The sequence below is a fragment of the Stegodyphus dumicola genome, chromosome 8 (genome assembly GCF_044657685.1).
Source record: "Stegodyphus dumicola isolate Sdum_Otavi_A_Nest chromosome 8, ASM4465768v1".
Lineage (NCBI taxonomy): Eukaryota > Metazoa > Arthropoda > Arachnida > Araneae > Eresidae > Stegodyphus > Stegodyphus dumicola.
This window is the reverse complement of record NC_140775.1, coordinates 89,609,344-89,628,865: the sequence shown is the minus strand read 5'-3', so window position 1 is coordinate 89,628,865 and position 19,522 is coordinate 89,609,344. Positions and strand designations below refer to the sequence as shown.

At 29.4% G+C, this 19,522-nt stretch overlaps 1 protein-coding gene across 2 annotated transcripts in view; it reads right to left on the bottom strand.

Annotated features, from left to right (window-relative positions):
* The window catches only part of U3-55K (U3 small nuclear riboprotein factor 55K), an 87,086-nt gene that overhangs the window by 27,439 nt on the left and 40,125 nt on the right, over positions 1-19,522 (bottom strand). For both annotated transcript variants that reach the window (XM_085822104.1, XM_085822105.1), the window contains 5 exons: positions 19,248-19,374; positions 18,990-19,114; positions 10,974-11,066; positions 4,052-4,152; positions 3,797-3,931 (listed from right to left, as the gene is read on the bottom strand). In XM_085822104.1, coding sequence (XP_085678230.1) covers positions 3,797-3,931; positions 4,052-4,152; positions 10,974-11,066; positions 18,990-19,114; positions 19,248-19,374 — 581 coding nt within the window. The remainder of the gene's footprint in view (positions 1-3,796; positions 3,932-4,051; positions 4,153-10,973; positions 11,067-18,989; positions 19,115-19,247; positions 19,375-19,522) is intronic.

Below are 19,522 nucleotides of genomic sequence, written 5' to 3'. Positions count from 1 at the left end.
TTTGCCAAAAATGGTTGATGGAAAAATACAATGTACCCAAAAATGCATGTTGTTCAAGTACATTATGAATGCTTTCAAAAATTAAACTTCTATACGCTTAAATTTAGAATTTTACATTTAGGAAAAGTAACAATGATTAGTAATAGCACAATTAAGAAAATCACGATTTTAGTTATAAAACATTGATCTTAGTTTCGAACTGAATACGAAAAATAATGATTTTAAGTTCAAAAGGAGGGAAACAAAAGAAATAAAAATTTATTTACCTTCTTACCCTCTTATGCAAATAAATAAATACCTTATTTACCAATAAATTTAACATAAATAGCAGACCTTATTACCAATTAATTTAACTTAAATATGAGAGGCATTTTTTAGAACATGATTTTAACAATAATTTTTATTATTCAAAACATACAGATTAAAAGTTTTTTTTATAATTTAACATAAATATCAGACCTTATTAACCAATAAATTTAACATAAATATCAGACCTTATTACCAATTAATTTAACTTAAATATGAGAGGCATTTTTTAGAACATGATTTTAACAATACTTTTTATTATTCAAAACATACAGATTAAAAGTTTTTTTCTCATTTTTAATGACAACACACATTATCTTTTTAGCTATTAAATTTTATTGTAAGTTAAATTGTTTTAAATATTGCTCCTTGTACTCAGTGGTGGATTTAGCATTTGAGAGGCCCCAAGTGCAATTCAATTGTAAGGGCCTCCTTCAAAATATTTTCAGTATTACTATAGTTTTTATTCTACACATATGTTTTTACTTAGCATGCACTCATGTGTTTACTTAGCATATGTTTTTACTTAGCATGCACTTACTTAGATTATTAATAAAAAATAATAATAATACACACATATATATATATATATATATAACAAGCAAGGTAGTTAGTACAATACTGTATGACCAATTTGGTCTAGATAACATTTTGCGCAATATGCTGCAAAATAAGTAAATTAGAAATAGTAGTAAGCTCGCCTAAAAGTTACCAGGAGCTGTAGCTCCAAAAAGTTCAACACATTTTTAAAAAACAATGTCATTGAAGGGTGAGAAATATGCTACACGAGAAAGGAAAAAAACATAGTAAAATACTCAGTGTTGGAAACTAGTAATGGCAAAAAATACAGTAAAATACCTATGGATGTGCCATTTGAAAAATGAAATACCTATGGATGTGCCATTTGAAAAATTAATACGTATGAAAATCAAACCAAGTAACAAGTAAAACACAAAACAAACAAAATCAGATTAAAATAGAAAGCGGAAAATGGTAAATTAGCTGAACTCGACTTCCAAACTGGCTTTTCAAGGGAAATATCTGATTTGAACGTCGAATCAAGCTAACTCCATTACGCGTTTTGCCAAAACAGACAATTGAAACTTTTTCGCTACAAAATTTTTAATTTAGACAAAGTGTCTTGGAAAATTTATCAGTCTCAATTCTCTGTTCCAATTTCCCGACACGTCCGCACAAAATGACACATTAAGGTGTTAAAATATGTAAAAACAATTCCAATTACATCTAAAATCAAGACAAAAATAAAAATAAAAATAAAAATAAATAGCGGTCTGCTATTAGTCCTAAATATACAAAAACATACGGGCTGGGCCTGCAAGCTTAAAGATTCATTCTTTTATAGATTTTAGAAACCTGTAATTAAATTTAAATGAAAATTAAGATGAAAACGAACACAGTAAGAAAACGTGTTGAACTTTTTGGAGCCACAGCTCCTGGTAACTTTTAGGCAAGCTTACTACTATATATACATATATATATATATATATATATATATATATATATAATTTATGTGAAAATGGGGGTTATAAATAAAAAATACAACATTGCCAGTCTGTTCATTAAATGTTAAAAACAAAACTAGAATATAATATTAGCAATAATGAACTTTTGTTTCTAATGCCATGATTTCACATAATAATAATATATAGATTGGCAATAATATAATATTGATTTCAAATGAATAATAATTATTGTCAATGATGCTTATAGAAAATGTTATTTGGTTCTAATTTGGAATATATGATAACAAAAACAATTATATAGGTACTTTTTTGTTTCAGCTTTAGCAAATTTATGAATTACAGACTCATAACCTAATAACCATACATCATTTTCAATACACATCATTGATAATTGATTTAAATGCAAAACTGGGATAAGGGATTTCTTGAGTAATTTTGATACTTTTTGATCACTCTGCAAAAAGCATTAATGAGGCAACATGCTGTCACCAAAATAGGCAACTCATGATGCTGCTGAAATGTATCAATGTGGCAAACCAAATAAGCACACTTATAAATAACCAAATAAGCACAGCACCCAGATATGCATGCATTTGACAAGTGCTAATTTCCACTGAAGGTCCTGTTTCCCCTTCTAATTTGACACTCATTAATGTTTGTTTTTGTTGCACTGAGGTCATTTTTCCCCCTTTGCAAGGAATCATAATGGGACAGTGAAATTTTCTGGTTAATGAAAAAGAAAGCATTGTTGTTCTTTAGAAAATACAGCATTTTGCCAGACAGTAATAAAAAAAATTCACATTTCATGGAGTTGCACTTTTGTCATGAAGTTGCATTTTGTTGATCCACATCTGTATGCAATGTCAAATTTGTGCAATTCTCTGATGTTTTTTAAGTGAGAACAGATTGCTGTGTACATGTAATTCTCAGTGCCCTGCCATTTTTGAAAATGGCTGTCTTTCATGTCTTAATTTTTAACTGTCTTGAAAACCAAAAATGATAGTTCGTGATTTGTATTATAAACAGAAATTGTTAAATATATTTAAAAACCGTATCTATATTCAGAAATGCAAATTGCAAATCTGCAGTTGATAATTTGTACATGTCAACAGGATTGAATATATTTTCTTCTTTTATGAATGCAATAAAATGAACAATTTCATTTTAAAAATATTCAATTCTATATTTTGGCATTTCGTACATATGTTTTCCACACCTTTATTAAATTAGATGTTGGGCATCTGAAAATTGAAAAATAGGCCAGTATGTTTTCATATGTCATTAGAAATGGCATTTCTCTAAGATAATTCAGAAATTAAAAATAACATTATGTATATTTATCATAAAATTTTGCTTTTCAGTAAAATGTGTTTCATTTACAGCTATTTCTCCAAACTGCAATTTTCTTCTAATTCTGGTTTTTCTAGTCTATTGGTGATGTTCTCAATATCATCAAAATTGTTCCTGAGATTTATGATAAAATTTACAAGTGATTTCAGAAGATTTATTCCTAACAATAAATTATAGGTGTGTGCTTTGATGTACCTGTTCATAAATCTGCTACTGCTTGGACTATTGTGGCACTATATTACACTTTTAAACTATTTAATTCTGTCCCTCATTTTCAGTACGCCATTAAAAAAAGTTTATAAGTGAATAACAAATTCACTAAAATGTTCTTTTTAGAGATACTTTGTGCTGAGTCAGCAGTACTTTAACTATTTGTTACAATAATGCCACAATTACTGCAGCAATCACAACACTTAAAAGTAATCAGAGTAGATGATTTCTTAGGTATTTTTAATGGGATTATCATAAAAAGGAGGATAGCAACACTGGATAATTTAGAATTTCAATATAAGAAGATGGATTATAAAATTAAAAAAGATGGCTACAATTAACTAAAAAATTAATGATCACAGTCAATAAATATACATGCCTACACATACACTGACAGAAGTTTTAAACTCTTAAAATTAATTAAAATTATAATATATTTTTCTTACCCCTGAGCTTGGAAAACCAATTGAGATTCTTCAACAATTTTAAATATTCGTACTGTAGAATCTCTACCACCAGAAGTTAAAGCAATTTCTCCTACAAAACAGTCAATACCTGTAATAGCATCTTGATGACCAAATCTGAAAACAATCATGTTTCTTTAATACTCTTTCTAAAATTAAATATATTTATATTAAATATATTTATACCCCTTCATTTTAAAAATAAATATTTCACAAAGTAACTGGAAAAATTCTTACAAAGTCTCAACATAACCCATTTCATCCAGATTCCACAGCTTTAGTGTTCTGTCACCTGAAGCACTAATGAGTTGATGTGTTCCTTTAAAAAATACAAGCCCCTTAAAAAAAAAAAAAAAGTCTTTTATAGAAACGATAAAACAGTTTCATTTGTTAAAAATCACATACATCTTGCTTTAAAGATGCAGTACATAGCCAATGCAACTAAAAATTAAGATTTTAAAAAAATTTTAAAAGAAAGAAAAAAAGAGAGAGATGCATACTTACATACATATACAAATTTCCAGCACAAAATTTTAAAACACAGGACAATATCATTTTTATTTCTTATTGGCATATTTTTTTTTCAATAAAATGAGAAATTTGATACAAAGATTTCATTTAATGCTCATCTTGCAATAAATTTAAATCAACAGCCAAGTTCCTTTAATATGATGGAATTGTATTTAGCGTTTTTATACTGAAGAGAAATATTAAGCTAATAATAGTAAAATTAAACTCATTAATTAAAAATATAAATCACAATAATTTTTAAAATTTTTCTTTTATATGCTGATGAATCTTTTTTAACAGAAAGATTTAATGTCTTATCCCATACCAGGAATCTCAGAAAGTGATAAAAATGGCAATAACTTGCTGTCAAATATCAGCCATCCTGTTAACCTCACATCCTTAACTTTTAATATATTCTTCAGGATATATTCAATCTTTCCATGCATTTCAATTTGCCATTTTCTTCATAGATTTTTGTGATTATCTAAACCATGAAAGCTATACATTTTATCTCTACACAGTGTATTGCAGTGGTAATTGTGACCTCATTTCAAAAAGCCTAAAAAATTGTGTACAGTGGAAACCCAATACAATTTCAAATCATTTAGAATATTGATATGAAATACGTATGTGCACATGTACATATTTCCAAACTAATCCACTTATAAATAAAATGCATGTATTTACTTTTTAATTCATTAAAACTATTTTATGTTTCACGACATCAATTTCTCAATATATATGCATAATTTTTTAACTAATTGCAAAGTTAAGCTTGCTTTTCCTGGAGGGAGGGATTACTTTCTGAAAATTGCAGTGTTTACCTTTTTTTTTTCCCCTAACAACTGAAAATTCAGTATTCTGAAGTGGACCATGGCTATATGGAGTGCTAATCTTGCAAAAAATTTAGGGCAAGCAAAAAATCACTAAATATTGCACACTTTTTTCCCTTTAGTTTATGAAAAAATTAAATTTAGATTAAATGAGTTATTTGTTTTCTGAAAATGAGCGTTTTTTCCCCTCAAAATTCTTTACCGTGCTATTTTGTTGTGTTGTCACCAAAATGAACGATTTGATGGCATTTGCCAGCTTTCTCAACTCTTGAACTTGTTTTTCATTATGGGAGAAATGCCAAGTAGCCATATTATTGTTAGAATTTTCAGCAAATGTGATCACCTGTAGTTTGAAATTTGTTGTAAAGAATTTCTCATTAAATTCATCTTTCAGACAAAAAATAAAATGGTACAAAAAACAAGACTAGCACAGATTAAACAAATCATACACAAGACAAAAAATGAATGTAAAACAAATGTGCTAGCTACAAACAGAGTTACCAGAGTTGAAAGTATTGTCATTGGTGTCTAGTGTTTAGCTTTATGGGATCATAAAATCCAACGATTTGTAAGGCTAAAAGAAATTTTTTCTGAAAAATGAGCTTTTCCTTCTCCTACCACTGAAGGGTTCCTAGTCGAGACATATATCACTGGAGCTTATGTCGCACACAGCCATGTGGGATATTTTACATTTGAGATGAAAATTTTTAACTTAAACACGTGTTCCTCATAGCTTTTCCCCACAGAATTGGTTTTTATGCAAGTCAGCCAAGAAGCTGAAAACCAAATTTCCAAATAATGCTTCATCTGATGTGCTGTTCAGGAAAACTTGTAGATGTGATAGCAACATTATTGGATAATATTCCATCTATTTTACCTGCTTGGCAACATTTTTGCCCTTATGGCATTACAGGATAATGAACACATGTGAATGTTAAAGGAATATATATATATATATATATATATATATTTTCCCCATTTCGGTTTATTTATGGGTTTTAAATCTGGAGTAAATTTTTGAAGAAAAAAACATACTCTTCGCTTATACATGGATCAACTTATACTGAAAATGTACAGTACCTAGCTAGCTTTTCCTGGAGTGAGGTTACTTTCTGGAAACTACGTGTTTATATTTTTTTCCTAACAATTGAAAATTCAGTATAATTTGCAGAGATATTTTGAAATAGACAATGGTCTTATGAGAAACTGCTAGAAAGGAGACAATAGTTCATTGGATATAAAGAATTTTAATAAGTTGTCTAGTTATGCAATAAATTCTTCATAAAATCTTTACCAATATTTATCAGAAAAATTTTTTGAACCAAAAATTTACATGCAGTTTTGTATACTCAGAGCAAATAACATTTCAGTCTGTGCAATGTATGTATTATTGTTCAAGGATGTTCTTCATTCTAATATAATATTAACCTTATAATTAGATAAACTTAAACGACAGTTAAATGTAAGCAAGTTAAGAGAGATTCAATCAGTTTTGTCAATATTGGGTATTTTTATTTTCAGCTTCTTTCAGTCTGAACACTTCAGTTCAAAATTTTATAATATGAGTTTTTCTTTTGTCGTATAACAAAAACAGCAAAATAACGATTTTGTAAAAGATAAGCTTAGTTTGTCCTAGCAAGAAGTTTGACCTCTCACTGAACTAAGTCTAAAAGGTTTTGAATCTGAATAATATATTGTTCTGAAACAAAATTTAAAAAAGATTTTTATTTTACAAATTTACTCAATACAAAGTCTACATCTCTGAAATCTGGAAAAACTGCATTTTAGAAAGTAAACAACAAGGAATTCCAGCTATATCCAGACCACAAACACCCTAATTTTCTTCTAATAACAGCTCTGCAACTAAATTCAAGTTACAGTTAAGTAATATCTATCAGAAATAAGAATAATGATTTACAGGATGTCAATCAGACTACTATTACAGTCATCTTTACAGCAGTTTAAAAAAAAAAAAAAAAAAAAAAAAAAAAAAAAAAAGACTTGTACCCAGACCTCAGTCAAAGTTTTTCAGCTCTTATTGAAGCTTCTAATCCGGGATAAGACACTTTTTTAACACATATATTTTCACAACTGACGCCAAAAAAGAAGAAAAATGCCTTTCCATAAACATTACTTAAATTTTAAGATTATATTCTTCAACTTATATTATAAATATCTTCTGAACCTACAGCCTACAATTTGATGTTAATGTATCAAACAATTAGCAAATAAATGGCTAACAATTTGATACAATCATTTTCAAAGTACTTAACACATATATAATCAGTAGTATAAAAAAAAGTACTATTCTTTTAAATAAATAAAGTAGAATGATTTGCTAAATGGACTTTGATGACTTTCAGTGTAACCCTCAAACCAAAACTAACAAAACACAAATAAAAGTAAGAGTAGTATATATCTAAGAAGAAATAATACACTGTAATTTCAGGTAGACAAACCATGGCTTATACATGTTTAAAAGTTGAAAATTTAGGTCTGCAGCATATCTGAAGGAATTTTATTTTTCCTCTGCCCTTAAAACTTCACTAGTTCAGATTGCAAGTTATGTACAAGCAAAATAGTTAATGTAGAATTCGCCGCAACATTTTAACGTGATAAATGTGCTCAAATTCAACTAAGGCACTTCAATAAGTTTAAACCTGCCTAAGTATGGTAGCCAGAGCTCTGTGTAAAGACAATATACTGTAAAGCATGTACTTTCTGCTGAACTCTGTGGTTTTGCCTGCATTTTCCATTGACTATTTTTTAATGGCAACAGCAACAATTACTTGCCATGTGCTGTGTTCACTCTTACATGTTTTTACTGCTTTGTACTTGCTTATTGCTTATGGTTTGTGCTTTAAAATTATTATTATTATAGCTCTAAGAAAATGTTAAACAGCTGCTTTTAAGCTTTGAGCAGCAAAGAAAGCAATAGAAATTGCAAATCGTGCTGCGGCTAAAGAATTTCAAGTTGACAAGCGATGCATTCAGCAAAAGTCTGAACAAGAAGAATTAGAGAAAATGCCTAAGAATAAAATATCTCATCGAACTGTATCATAGAATGGCATGTTTTGGAAGACAATTTAGAGAAATGGTCAATAGAGCAAACAGAAAGTGGATTATCGGTGTCAAAAGTTAGAATTCCCATTCAAACAAACGTAATTGCTCAACAAATGGACATAAAAATTTTGTTGTAGGACCTAGTTGGTGTTTCAGGTTCATTAAGTGAAAGAAATTATCTGTCAGAACCAAAATGTTCATTCAATAGGTGAAAAAAACTATTTCAGTGTTAACAACTGGGAATAAAAAAAACTTCTTTTATTTGTGCCTTTGGGTTGTGCCACCAGTAGAGAGAAGTTAATCCCTTCGATAATTTTCAAAAGAAAAACAGTTCTGAAAGCAAACTTTTACTAAAGAAGTTATTATTTGCCCCAACAAATATAGATAGATGTGCAAAGAAGAGATGTTGTTTTGTCTGAAAGAAATTTATTGAAAAGAGAAAGGTGCTTTTTTCTAACCCTAACGACTTATCGTTCTGGATTCAATGTGATCCCATTTAGCAGATAAGGTAAAATCTAAAGCAAAAAAAAAACTTAACAATGATGTCTCAGTGATAACTGGTGGGCTTAAAAAAATTTTACTGCAGCTAGATCTTACCATCAATAGCATTTTCGAGCATGAATTAGGAAAGCAGTGGGAGGAATGGATGCAAGGCAGACTCCATTCCTTCACAAATTCTGGACAAATGAGAAAAGCTTCATATGATGAGGCTGCCTTGTTATTATTTATTTATATATTACTGATTATATTTATGTTTTAAACGTTATTGATGATGATTACAACAATATAGTGGGGAATTACTGAACAAATGAATATTAAGTGCTATGCTTTGGGATGTTTCGCTGCAGCATACTACTTATCTGACTGCTATCATTACTGCTTATCTGATGCTGCTTATCATTACTGCTTATCTGATGAACTTTCATTTTTTTAATAGTCAATTATCATGTATGCAACATATATATGCTGGGGCAGCTTATCTACCTAAAATTTTGGTAATCCACTTGATGGAATTTCCATATTTACCTGCAGGTGGATGGACAGAAGAACAGGTACGTTTTTTTGTGTGTTAGCCTGTCACCAATGTGTTAAGATGATTGAATAGAAAAACTTAAATAACCAGAAATTATTTGGATTCTTGGAAGGCTTAACAATCCAATGAATTTCAGACTGCAGGATTTAAACATTTTTAAGTTTACACCAATATAATATTGCAGATCACTGTTATTGGTCCACAAACTTAAAACATGGAAAGACTTAGAAGTTCAACAAAATGCTGCAAATAGGAAAAAAAAAAAAAAAAAAAATCAGCCACCACACAGAGTATCACCACTTGCATTTGTATTAACTGAATTTCTATAGTGTTGAGTTCACACAAAAGATGACTATTTTGTTGCTATTTTAAATTCCATTAGGATTTTTACCTGCTGGAATCACTCAGATATTAATGGTTTTATTCATTATATAAACTCAAAAATTGAGCTCATTTTTATTTCAGTTTTTTAGATGCTATGTCTATAATTTGTATTTGTTGGTTACATAACTAAATAAAGCATGCTATGTGATTACTAACTCAACAAAAAGGCCATCAATTTCTGCAGAATTCAGCTAAAATTACCAGTACATGTTCTGGGATCTCTGCAAATTTTTACAGTTGATTAGAATATATATAAGTACCAAAAATTTAGACAAGAAATTTGAACTTCCATTTCAGAACTGAAAAGCGAACTAAATTTCTTGCAGAAAACTATTTGCCAAAGACTGCTCATCGCAAATGGAAGAAAATAAGATAAATATATAAGATAAATTCAGTCAAGAAGCTATAAGAGAGATATTACTAATTTGAAAGGTAACTATAACAAAAATATAACAGTTAAATACATAAATGTAATTAATTACTTTTATATAAATAAAGGTATTGTTCTATTATCAGAACTGGATAAAGAAATGTATATCTGTATGGATGTATGTGCTCATGTATGCATGTATATATGTAAAAATGAATGTATGTGTGTTTATACATATAAATATATATGCCCATACATACATACATGCATACATTTCTGAATCCGGTCCCCCGAAAGCAGAACAATACCTAAATAAATTATAATCATTACTGCATAAACTTAATACACAGATCTCATGAATGCTACAATTCACTTAAAAATTAAGTCATTTTTTTTTTTCCAAATTTATTTGAAGTATTGCAGTGGGAAAAGTATGAAAGTGGCATTTTAATGGATTTTTATTTGCAAAATAAACACAAGTTTTTATCACACAGTCTTTTTAGATTAAATCTTTCCATTAGCAACATCTTTATACAAAATCAGAAATATCTATTGAAAGAGTATTTTTAAATTTGTGCTTAGTAATTTAAAAATAAATAACTCTTTGTGATTATTATTATTATTATTGTTAAATAAAATAAGTACTATTTCATTCTCTTAAATATTAAAAATTTAAAATATACATTATATGCATTTTAATTATTAGTGAATAAAATAAAGAAAATATATTGTTCTATTTAAATTATTAAAAAAAAAGGTACTTAAACATTATCTCATCGACCATTGGCGAAAATTTTTCTAATGATCACCAATCATTACCGTGGAATTTTATTGGATATATGGTCACCAGTAATTGGTGCTTAATCTCACTACTTGGCTGGTCAAAGGGGTAAGTACCTAAAAAAGTAAGTACCTAAAAAGTAAAACAGATACATCATCAGTATTCTGATTTAAAAGAGCACTTACTGTAATTGCACCTTTATGGCTATGGAATGATTTCAATAATTCCATTGTATCTGGATTCCAAACATGCATTATTTTATTTTGACAGCCAGAGACCTGAAAATATTTTTAACAGAGATATAATAAACTTACAAAACACAATAAAATTGCTACCAACTCTCAAATTACATATAATTGTTTCTTTTTTACTTTTTTCTTAATTAGACTAATAAAAATTAAGCAAATATGCCAGATTAATTTAATCAATAATTGAAGTTGCTTTAAAACTTTTAACTTTAACTAATCACATACAAAATAAAAGGAGCAATAAAGCTAAGCTCACTATAAATAGCTTAAATAAATATGAATAGCAATATTTCAAATTTAAAATTATTTTATTGATTAAATATATCACAAATGTATAATTTCTGCCACAACTATGAGTTCTCATTTTCATGAAATATTTTCTACCTACCAAGATCTTTTCAATTTCTTTTATATTCTTCATGGTCATAATAGACAAGCCAAGACTTTTAACTAGAGCTTTCTCTAGTTAAAAAGTTTATATACAAAGAAAATAAAGAAATTCCTTATTGTTGTCATTATAATTATTATAATTTTGTAAAGTTTTGAGTTTGTTAGGTACAAATGAAAAAGATCCCTGCCTCTCAGCTTGAAGCCAGTACATCTTACAGTTTAACTTAATATTTTAGACTTTTGTAAAGTGATCATTATGAGAAAAAGCATGATATGTAATAATTATTTTTAAAACAATACAGAGAAAATAAACTACAATCAAATTGAAATTTAAATAAAAAATATAATGTTATGTCTAAGAGATCAAATTTTTGTTCCATTTCATAGATCACAATAACTATAAATACACAATAGAAAGGAAATAAAATAACTAAACCTTTCAATTATTATTTTATAATAATAATATATATATATATATATTTCAAATCTATTCAACATTTTATCTATAAACTTTTAACAGGGTAAGTCTTGGAAGCACCTACACTCTTACATTATCTGTTCAGAAAGAAGAAGCTTGCGCATAAACAACATAGGCAACTAACTAACTGTCTAGAGTACCAATTTCCAGCGGTCACCAGTTAAGATATTCTCAAAACCAACAAACTGATGAAGGTACACTTTCCTTTCAATTATGAATATGCATACCTGCCAACCTCTAAAGATAAAAATTCAGAAGAACACGAAGAATTAATATCATGCTTTGATATTAAAAAAATAAAAATTTATACAAATAGAAAAAAAAAATTGCACTTACATTCAATCTCAATTAAGTAGTAACTAAAAAATGTATTAGCAAACATAAAACAACAACTTAATGTTACACAAAAAAATTATTGCAATGAATTTAGAGTGCATTTTTTAGCTTTAGCCAAAAATTCTTTGGAAAATTTCCTGTCATAACAATTAGTTTCCTCATAACATTTAGCAATTAAAATGTTTTCTAGAGGTTTTGGTGAAATTGAAGAACGAAACATAGTTTTGTTTTTCTTCACAACACTGAAGACTCTCTCGCACTCAGCATTACTGTGTGGAATTACGAGAATAGCACATAAAACTCTTGCTAGTCTATCATACTTTAGTGTTCCATCAGCTCTTTTTATTCTTTTTAAGGTACCAACGAGGACATCAAGTTAACTTCTCCAGAACTGGCAAAGTCTTCAAACTGTGCAGCAGAAAATTGGTTCTGTAGTTCATCTAAAGCATCATTATGGCATTCATTTTCTTTAATTGTTAACAAAAATGGAAATTTATCAATAAAAAAACGAATCTTTTCAAAAGATGAATTTTCAATTTGTTTCAAATTTGCCACTTCAGCATTTAAAAGAACTTCATTTTGCAAAGGAAACTTCCTTACAATGTAATCACAGGCTGAGGAAAAGTACTTTCTAACACATTGAAAAAATTCTTTTTTCTCATGATCTTTCAAAGAATTTACAAGTTCCCTGGTTTGATTTCCAATTATAAGATCATTGTCATCCTTTTGATTTGCCAAACTATTATAGGCAATACAAATCAACACACTGTATTTCACAATGGACGGTTTTACAAACTTAGTATAAAGTTCCTTCAAGAGATCATTAAGAATTTTGTTAAGCAGGGAAGATTTTGGCGAAGCTGATTGTAGAAGGGTATTTACACTTTCAAAAATCTTAATGGTACTTAACACAAAACTACAATATGCTTTGTTCAAATCCGAAGAAAGAAGATAGAAAATCCTTTCCTCCCGGCTAATAGAAGACTGTTTCTTCTTCCCTTCAACTTCTTTAACAAAGTTGACCTTTGAGGAAACAAGTTCAGTGCATTGGATTGGCTGGTTAAGCAGCGAGTTGGGAGAAACCGCAGGTTACTGGATTCGAAGTAGTCGGTAGTTGGCGGTAAAACACGATGCAATTGGCAAAAATTGCTGAATCGGCGAAAAATTCTAAAATTTCGACAAAAATCACTAAAAACACTTGAAAAAGGGGAAAAAATCATAAAAAATGGATTACAATCGTAAAATCGTAAAGACAAACGCATTTTCGTAAAAATTACGAAAAATTCATAAAAGTTGGCAGGTATGAATATGTTATATTTATAAGATGTAGTAAACATACTGATTGCCTAGTCAGTAAATATTGGAAAACTAGGCTTAGAAAACTCAGTTTTCTAAGCTGGCATCAATTAATGAAGCACGTGATGAGCTCTTTATAAATTTCATCTTCGGAAAAATACGTGAGTTGGAACTTTAATAGTGGCAACACAGCTGAAAAAACGCTACGCAACAAAACCAAAGAATATTGCATATACCACACGTGAATTACATACCTACCTTACCTCTCAGCTAAAAGACTCGTCCTGGCTACGTCACGCGCATGCGGAGTGACGCGAAGAACGGATACGTGTATTAGCTCGTGGTCTAAAGTAAGTGTTGTCAGGATGTTTTCAAAACAAGAACAACGATGTTGGATAAAAATTGAATGTGCCAGAGGTTGTACAGCACGACAGTGTCATCAAGGGCTTCAAGGATACTAAAGTACTTAAAATGTATTGTGCCATCTATCTTAAGTTGGAAATCTCTTGGGTGTATATAAATATTGAAAAAATTCATCTTTAACATGGACACATTTTGATAAATTATTAGGTTTGCTTTTTGGCAAGTTATTTAACAATGGAAAATATTGAGCATCAGTATTTTTAAGTTGGCACTCAAATAACAGTAATTCTTATTAAAATCTTTGATAAAATTACAAGCATTGATTATTAAATGATCTTGTGTTTGCAATTCCTTATTTAGCTGATTAAGTTTTTCTGTTATATTCACTAAAAAACACAGATCTAGCAACCAATTATAATCACTTAATTCAAAAACAGAGTCTTGTTTCCTGTTCATAAACATATCTTAGCCATCTAACATTGGTAAAATATATGACATCACCATAATCAGAAAATAATTTGCTAAAGAATTCTTTGAATAGCTGATGCTGAAGAGATTGTGAATAAACATAATTTACTATTTTTATAACTACTTTCATAGCATGATTCATGTATAATACCTGAGCACATATTTTTTTTTTATGTGAACAGTGAATAATAAAAATATAATTGGCTTTAATGCCTCTGCATTCTAGCTTATAAATAATTTTACAGCTCCATTAATTTTACCTACAAAAGCAGGTACTCTATCTGTTGTTAATCCAAAATTTAAGCTATTTTTGGCAAAACATTTTTCAATAACATGGAAAAGCTCTTCTCTTCTAGTTGTGTCTTTTAAATTTAGAAGATTTAGCATTTCTTCTGTCTCTTGGAATGAATCATTCACACTGAGAATAAATATCATAAGATGAAATGTGTCCGAGATGTCTGTACTTTCATCAAATGCCTAAGAATATGCTTTGAGCTAGCTAATTTTATCTCACAAAGTTACTATGATTTCAGGCTTAATGCCATCAATGTAACAACATAACATACAGTTTGGGATGAAAGACTGGTACTTGAAAATAATTTGCTTTTATCAGGCGAAGCATCTTTTATAACTGCTTCCAAACCGTCCAGTTCACCAACAAAAAATGATTTCTTTTTTTTAATCAATATGGCAACAGAATAACTTGCTTTGACAATGTTAGATGGCTGCTGTAATAATGAATCAAACATTGTTTACTAAGCTTTCAGATGCAATTAAATTACAGTTAACTTAAAACTTTTTACTTCTTTACCGAAATTTACATACTCAGTATGTTTTGTTCCATGATGCCTTTTAACACTTATGTTCTTTAAATACAGTGACTGTTTGTCTACAATTAATCTCATTAATTTTAAATTCTGCATTGTAAAAAATAATCTTTTTTCCCAAAACTTTCTGTCTTCATTGACAACTTTTCTTTTCGTAGAAGTCATCTTTTCGGTTGTCATTCAGTATTGGTTCAAACACCGGTAATATTTAATAATTTCTTTAAACTTAATGTAAATAGTGTTCATTTGACTCTTGAAAATTGATAATAGCTTTTATCAATTTAAGATTTTATTAAAATCTGATTTTTAAATTTACTTGCATTAGTAAAAACAAAATCACTTCAATAAATTTCAAACTTTTTTTGGATGTCTTCAGATATCACTTTTATTCAACTATCAGCACCACACACAAAAAGCTTGACAAATGTAACCTGCAATGGCAGCTCAACAACAACATACATGTGCAAAAAGATAATAAGATTGAATGTAATTAAGACACAATAACACGCCGAATAAATACTGATTCAAAAGTCAAACAACAAAAATCAGCGTTAATTCACAAAATTTTCACAGGACTAGTTTCGATGGTTTTACCGAACCATCATCTTCAGCTGCAAAACCGCAAATGAACAAGATAGGAAATAATGTTTAGATAAGATAAGAAACCCTGGACAAGAATAAGCAAGTGGCGCCATCTGTTGGCGAAACCAGAACTAAAACATAATTTCTCTAAAAGCCGAAGGCAAATTTGGATTGGAATTAGGATTGTTAACTAGAACAGAAAGATTTTTATGAATGTGAAATGCCTCTAGAAAATCCAGTTCTCCAATGGAAGATGTTTTTATAAAAGTGGTATTCATAAAAGTGGTATTCCTTTCCGCCCTATTGTATCAAATTTAGGTACTGCCTCGTATCCATTAGCTAAATATTTAGTTTCTAGATTTTCCACTCTATTAGACAATAACATTTACACCATAAAAAATTCAATAGAGTTTGTAAAAAAGGTTAAAAACATTTCTCCTCGTAATTTACTCATGGTTTCTTTTGATGTAAAATCATTATTCACCAATGTCCCAGTGGAGGGTGCATTAAGATGTCTAGAAACCAGACTTCGCGAATTTCATTTCTCTTGCATCGAAATTGATGAGCTAATTTCTCTCACTCAACTCTGTTTGAAACAAACACATTTTGTTTTCCAAAATAAATATTACAAGCAAACTGAGGGATTAGCCATGGGAAGCCCCCTCAGTCCCATCCTGGCTGATATCTACATGCATTATTATGAATCAAAATTGTTTGAAACTTTAAACTTCCCGGCATGGTTCCGCTACGTAGACGATACTTTTACCCTGTTTGAAGGTAATAAAGATGATTTAAATAGAGTTCTTTCAACAATGAATTCTATTGATCCTGCTATTCAGTTCACTTTTGAACTTGAGACTTGCAATTCTCTTCCATTTCTCGACATTCTGGTCACACGTAACACATCCAACTTCAGTACTACAGTTTACCGTAAACCTTCATCGGTTTGCCTTCCACCACACTTTAAATCATGTCATCCGACTAAACAAAAGTTAGCTTCATTTTATTCCTATGTTTTCCGTGCTCTTCAAGTTTGCTCTTCCAAACTAGCCCTTGATGAAGAACTAAATTATTTAAAAGCAATAGCTATTGACAGGGGCTTTTCACTCAACATTATTAATCAAGCAGTTAAAAAATTCTCATCTCAACACACTAAAAGCCACACTCTTATTTTAGGAGATTATAAAAATTCTGTTGTCATTCCCTTCTTTCATCAATTAGCTATAAAGTTGCACATATTTTGCAGAAATTTAACTTTCGGGTTCTTTACTCTCCCATCAATAAAATTCCAACTTCTATACTCAAGGACCCCATTCCGGATATGAATTCCTGGGGTATTTATAGGATTCCTTGCCAGTGCGGTTTAATTTACATTGGCCAAACTAAGAGAGCTTTAAAATTTCGCGTCAAAGAACATGAGGCATATGTTAGAAAAAGGAAACACAGAAGTCTTCTGTTGCTCAACATTGTTGGTCCGAAAATCACACTTTCAATTTTTCTGCTGCCAAAATTATTCAAAAAACATCTTCCATTGGAGAACTGGATTTTCTAGAGGCATTTCACATTCATAAAAATCTTTCTGTTCTAGTTAACGATCCTAATTCCAATCCAAATTTGCCTTCGGCTTTTAGAGAAATTATGTTTTAGTTCTGGTTTCGCCAACAGATGGCACCACTTGCTTATTCTTGTCCAGGGTTTCTTATCTTATCTAAACATTATTTCCTATCTTGTTCATTTGCGGTTTTGCAGCTGAAGATGATGGTTCGGTAAAACCATCGAAACTAGTCCTGTGAAAATTTTGTGAATTAACGCTGATTTTTGTTGTTTGACTTCTGAATCAAGATTGAATGTGCTTCGAGACCAGTTCAATAGCTATTTTGTGCAGGCACAAAAAGGTATTGTGATTGTGCATTTACCTATTTCGAGTATAGTTTTACTTCTTCACTCTGACGAAGCCACTCCTGATTTGCTGAAGCTTTCATTCTTAACATACAAGTCTTTGACGGAAATTCACTTAAAATAATAACTTTGTTCATTCAATGAATAATGAAATGATAATGGACCCAAGCATGGGTAGACTAGTATCTCAAGTCAGCCTTGACTTTTGGCTTCCATACAAAACCAAAATTTCCTGTTGGCAAAAATTGCACTCACTGGTACAATTTATAATGCATTTTTTTAATGTGGTTTTTCTATTGTTTGTTTTTTCTACTGTAAGTTTATTTTTTATCATTATTTCAAATTTTCATTTATTTGATACTTATTCTATATATGCAATGAAAAACAAAAGTTTCAACAGAAATATAAGATTGCCTGGAAGGGCCAGAAAAATTACATATTTCTCACAAGATGAGCTTATTATATTACATTAAATTATAAAACTTTAATTCAGTTATATTGCGAAATATTTACTTTGTTCTTCACAAAATAGTAGGAATAAAAATAACAAAGTGTACTTCAAAATTAAATTGGATTGCATTATTTTAATCAAGGCTATGTATATAAAAACCATCTCATGTTCAGTCGAGAATGGCTCATAAGATGGAATGCAAAGATCTTGTATGCCTCTTCTCTGCCACAATTTCTTGAAAAAACTTGTATATCAACAAGTTTCATATACTCCCATTCAAAACACATAAAAGTTACAAATAACCATACACTGTCTAATATTCTTAGTCCATCATCGTAAATTGAGCATCTAGCAATCAACATACCTATTAAGATGCTTTAAATGAAAAAAAAAAAAAAGTATATTCAGTGATTGGCCAAAGTCTGTGTAATATGAATTGACACTATTAAATGTTATTGTAAATTTGTCATATACCATTCTCTCAAATTTAAAAAAAGAAAAAGTTAAAATTTAACAACTATCACTTTAAAATATGATTACTAGTTATTTTAATAGGAAAAAATAAATTTACTGTGCATTTATGATCAGTAATGAACTGCTATAAATAAGTATACACATACACATAAAAAAAAAATATCCACAGGCACCTTAAAAAGTGCATTGAATTTATCTACTCAGCCTAATTTTACATGTTTCTGTAAAGAAACATGTAAAATTAAAACTCGGAATAAAATGTAAATATTTATTCAACATGAATTAAAACTGCTAATGTGCACTTAAAAATTAGCAGTAATAAAGATTTGGAAAAAAATGAGATTTGGTTCTAAAAAATGCAAAAATATGATAATGCCTTTAAAACCTACCAAGAACTTATCATCTGAAGAAAGTGCCATTGCAAGTATGTGTGCAGTGTGACCCCGATGTGTAGCTTCAGTGCCTTTCTTGCCACCGGGAATAGTCTTTAATCTTTTTTTTTCTTCTATACTCCCTAAAGAGATATTAAAATGCTTTTAATTATTAAAGCACCCACAAAATGTTATACTCTGATGATTTTGCAAAGGGTTTAACAACTTAAATTTACAGAAGATGATTACCAATATCATTCACAGAAAATTACTCACATTTAATTATTGAGCAGTCCTTGGAGGCACTAAAGAAAAATTTTTCAGATGTAGATACAGCTAAACATGTAATGCTTAATTTGTGTCCTTTAAAAATATGGAAAACTTCAGTAGTTGCATTTTCATACTAGAAACAAAATAAGAAATATTTCACAGTTAATTTATTTGAGGAAACAGAGGAGATGGAAGCTTAATAGAAGATTGTATTAAAAAGAAAAATTCGAACATTCAGAATTTTACTGTAAAATGTAAGTAAACTGCAATTTTTAACATTA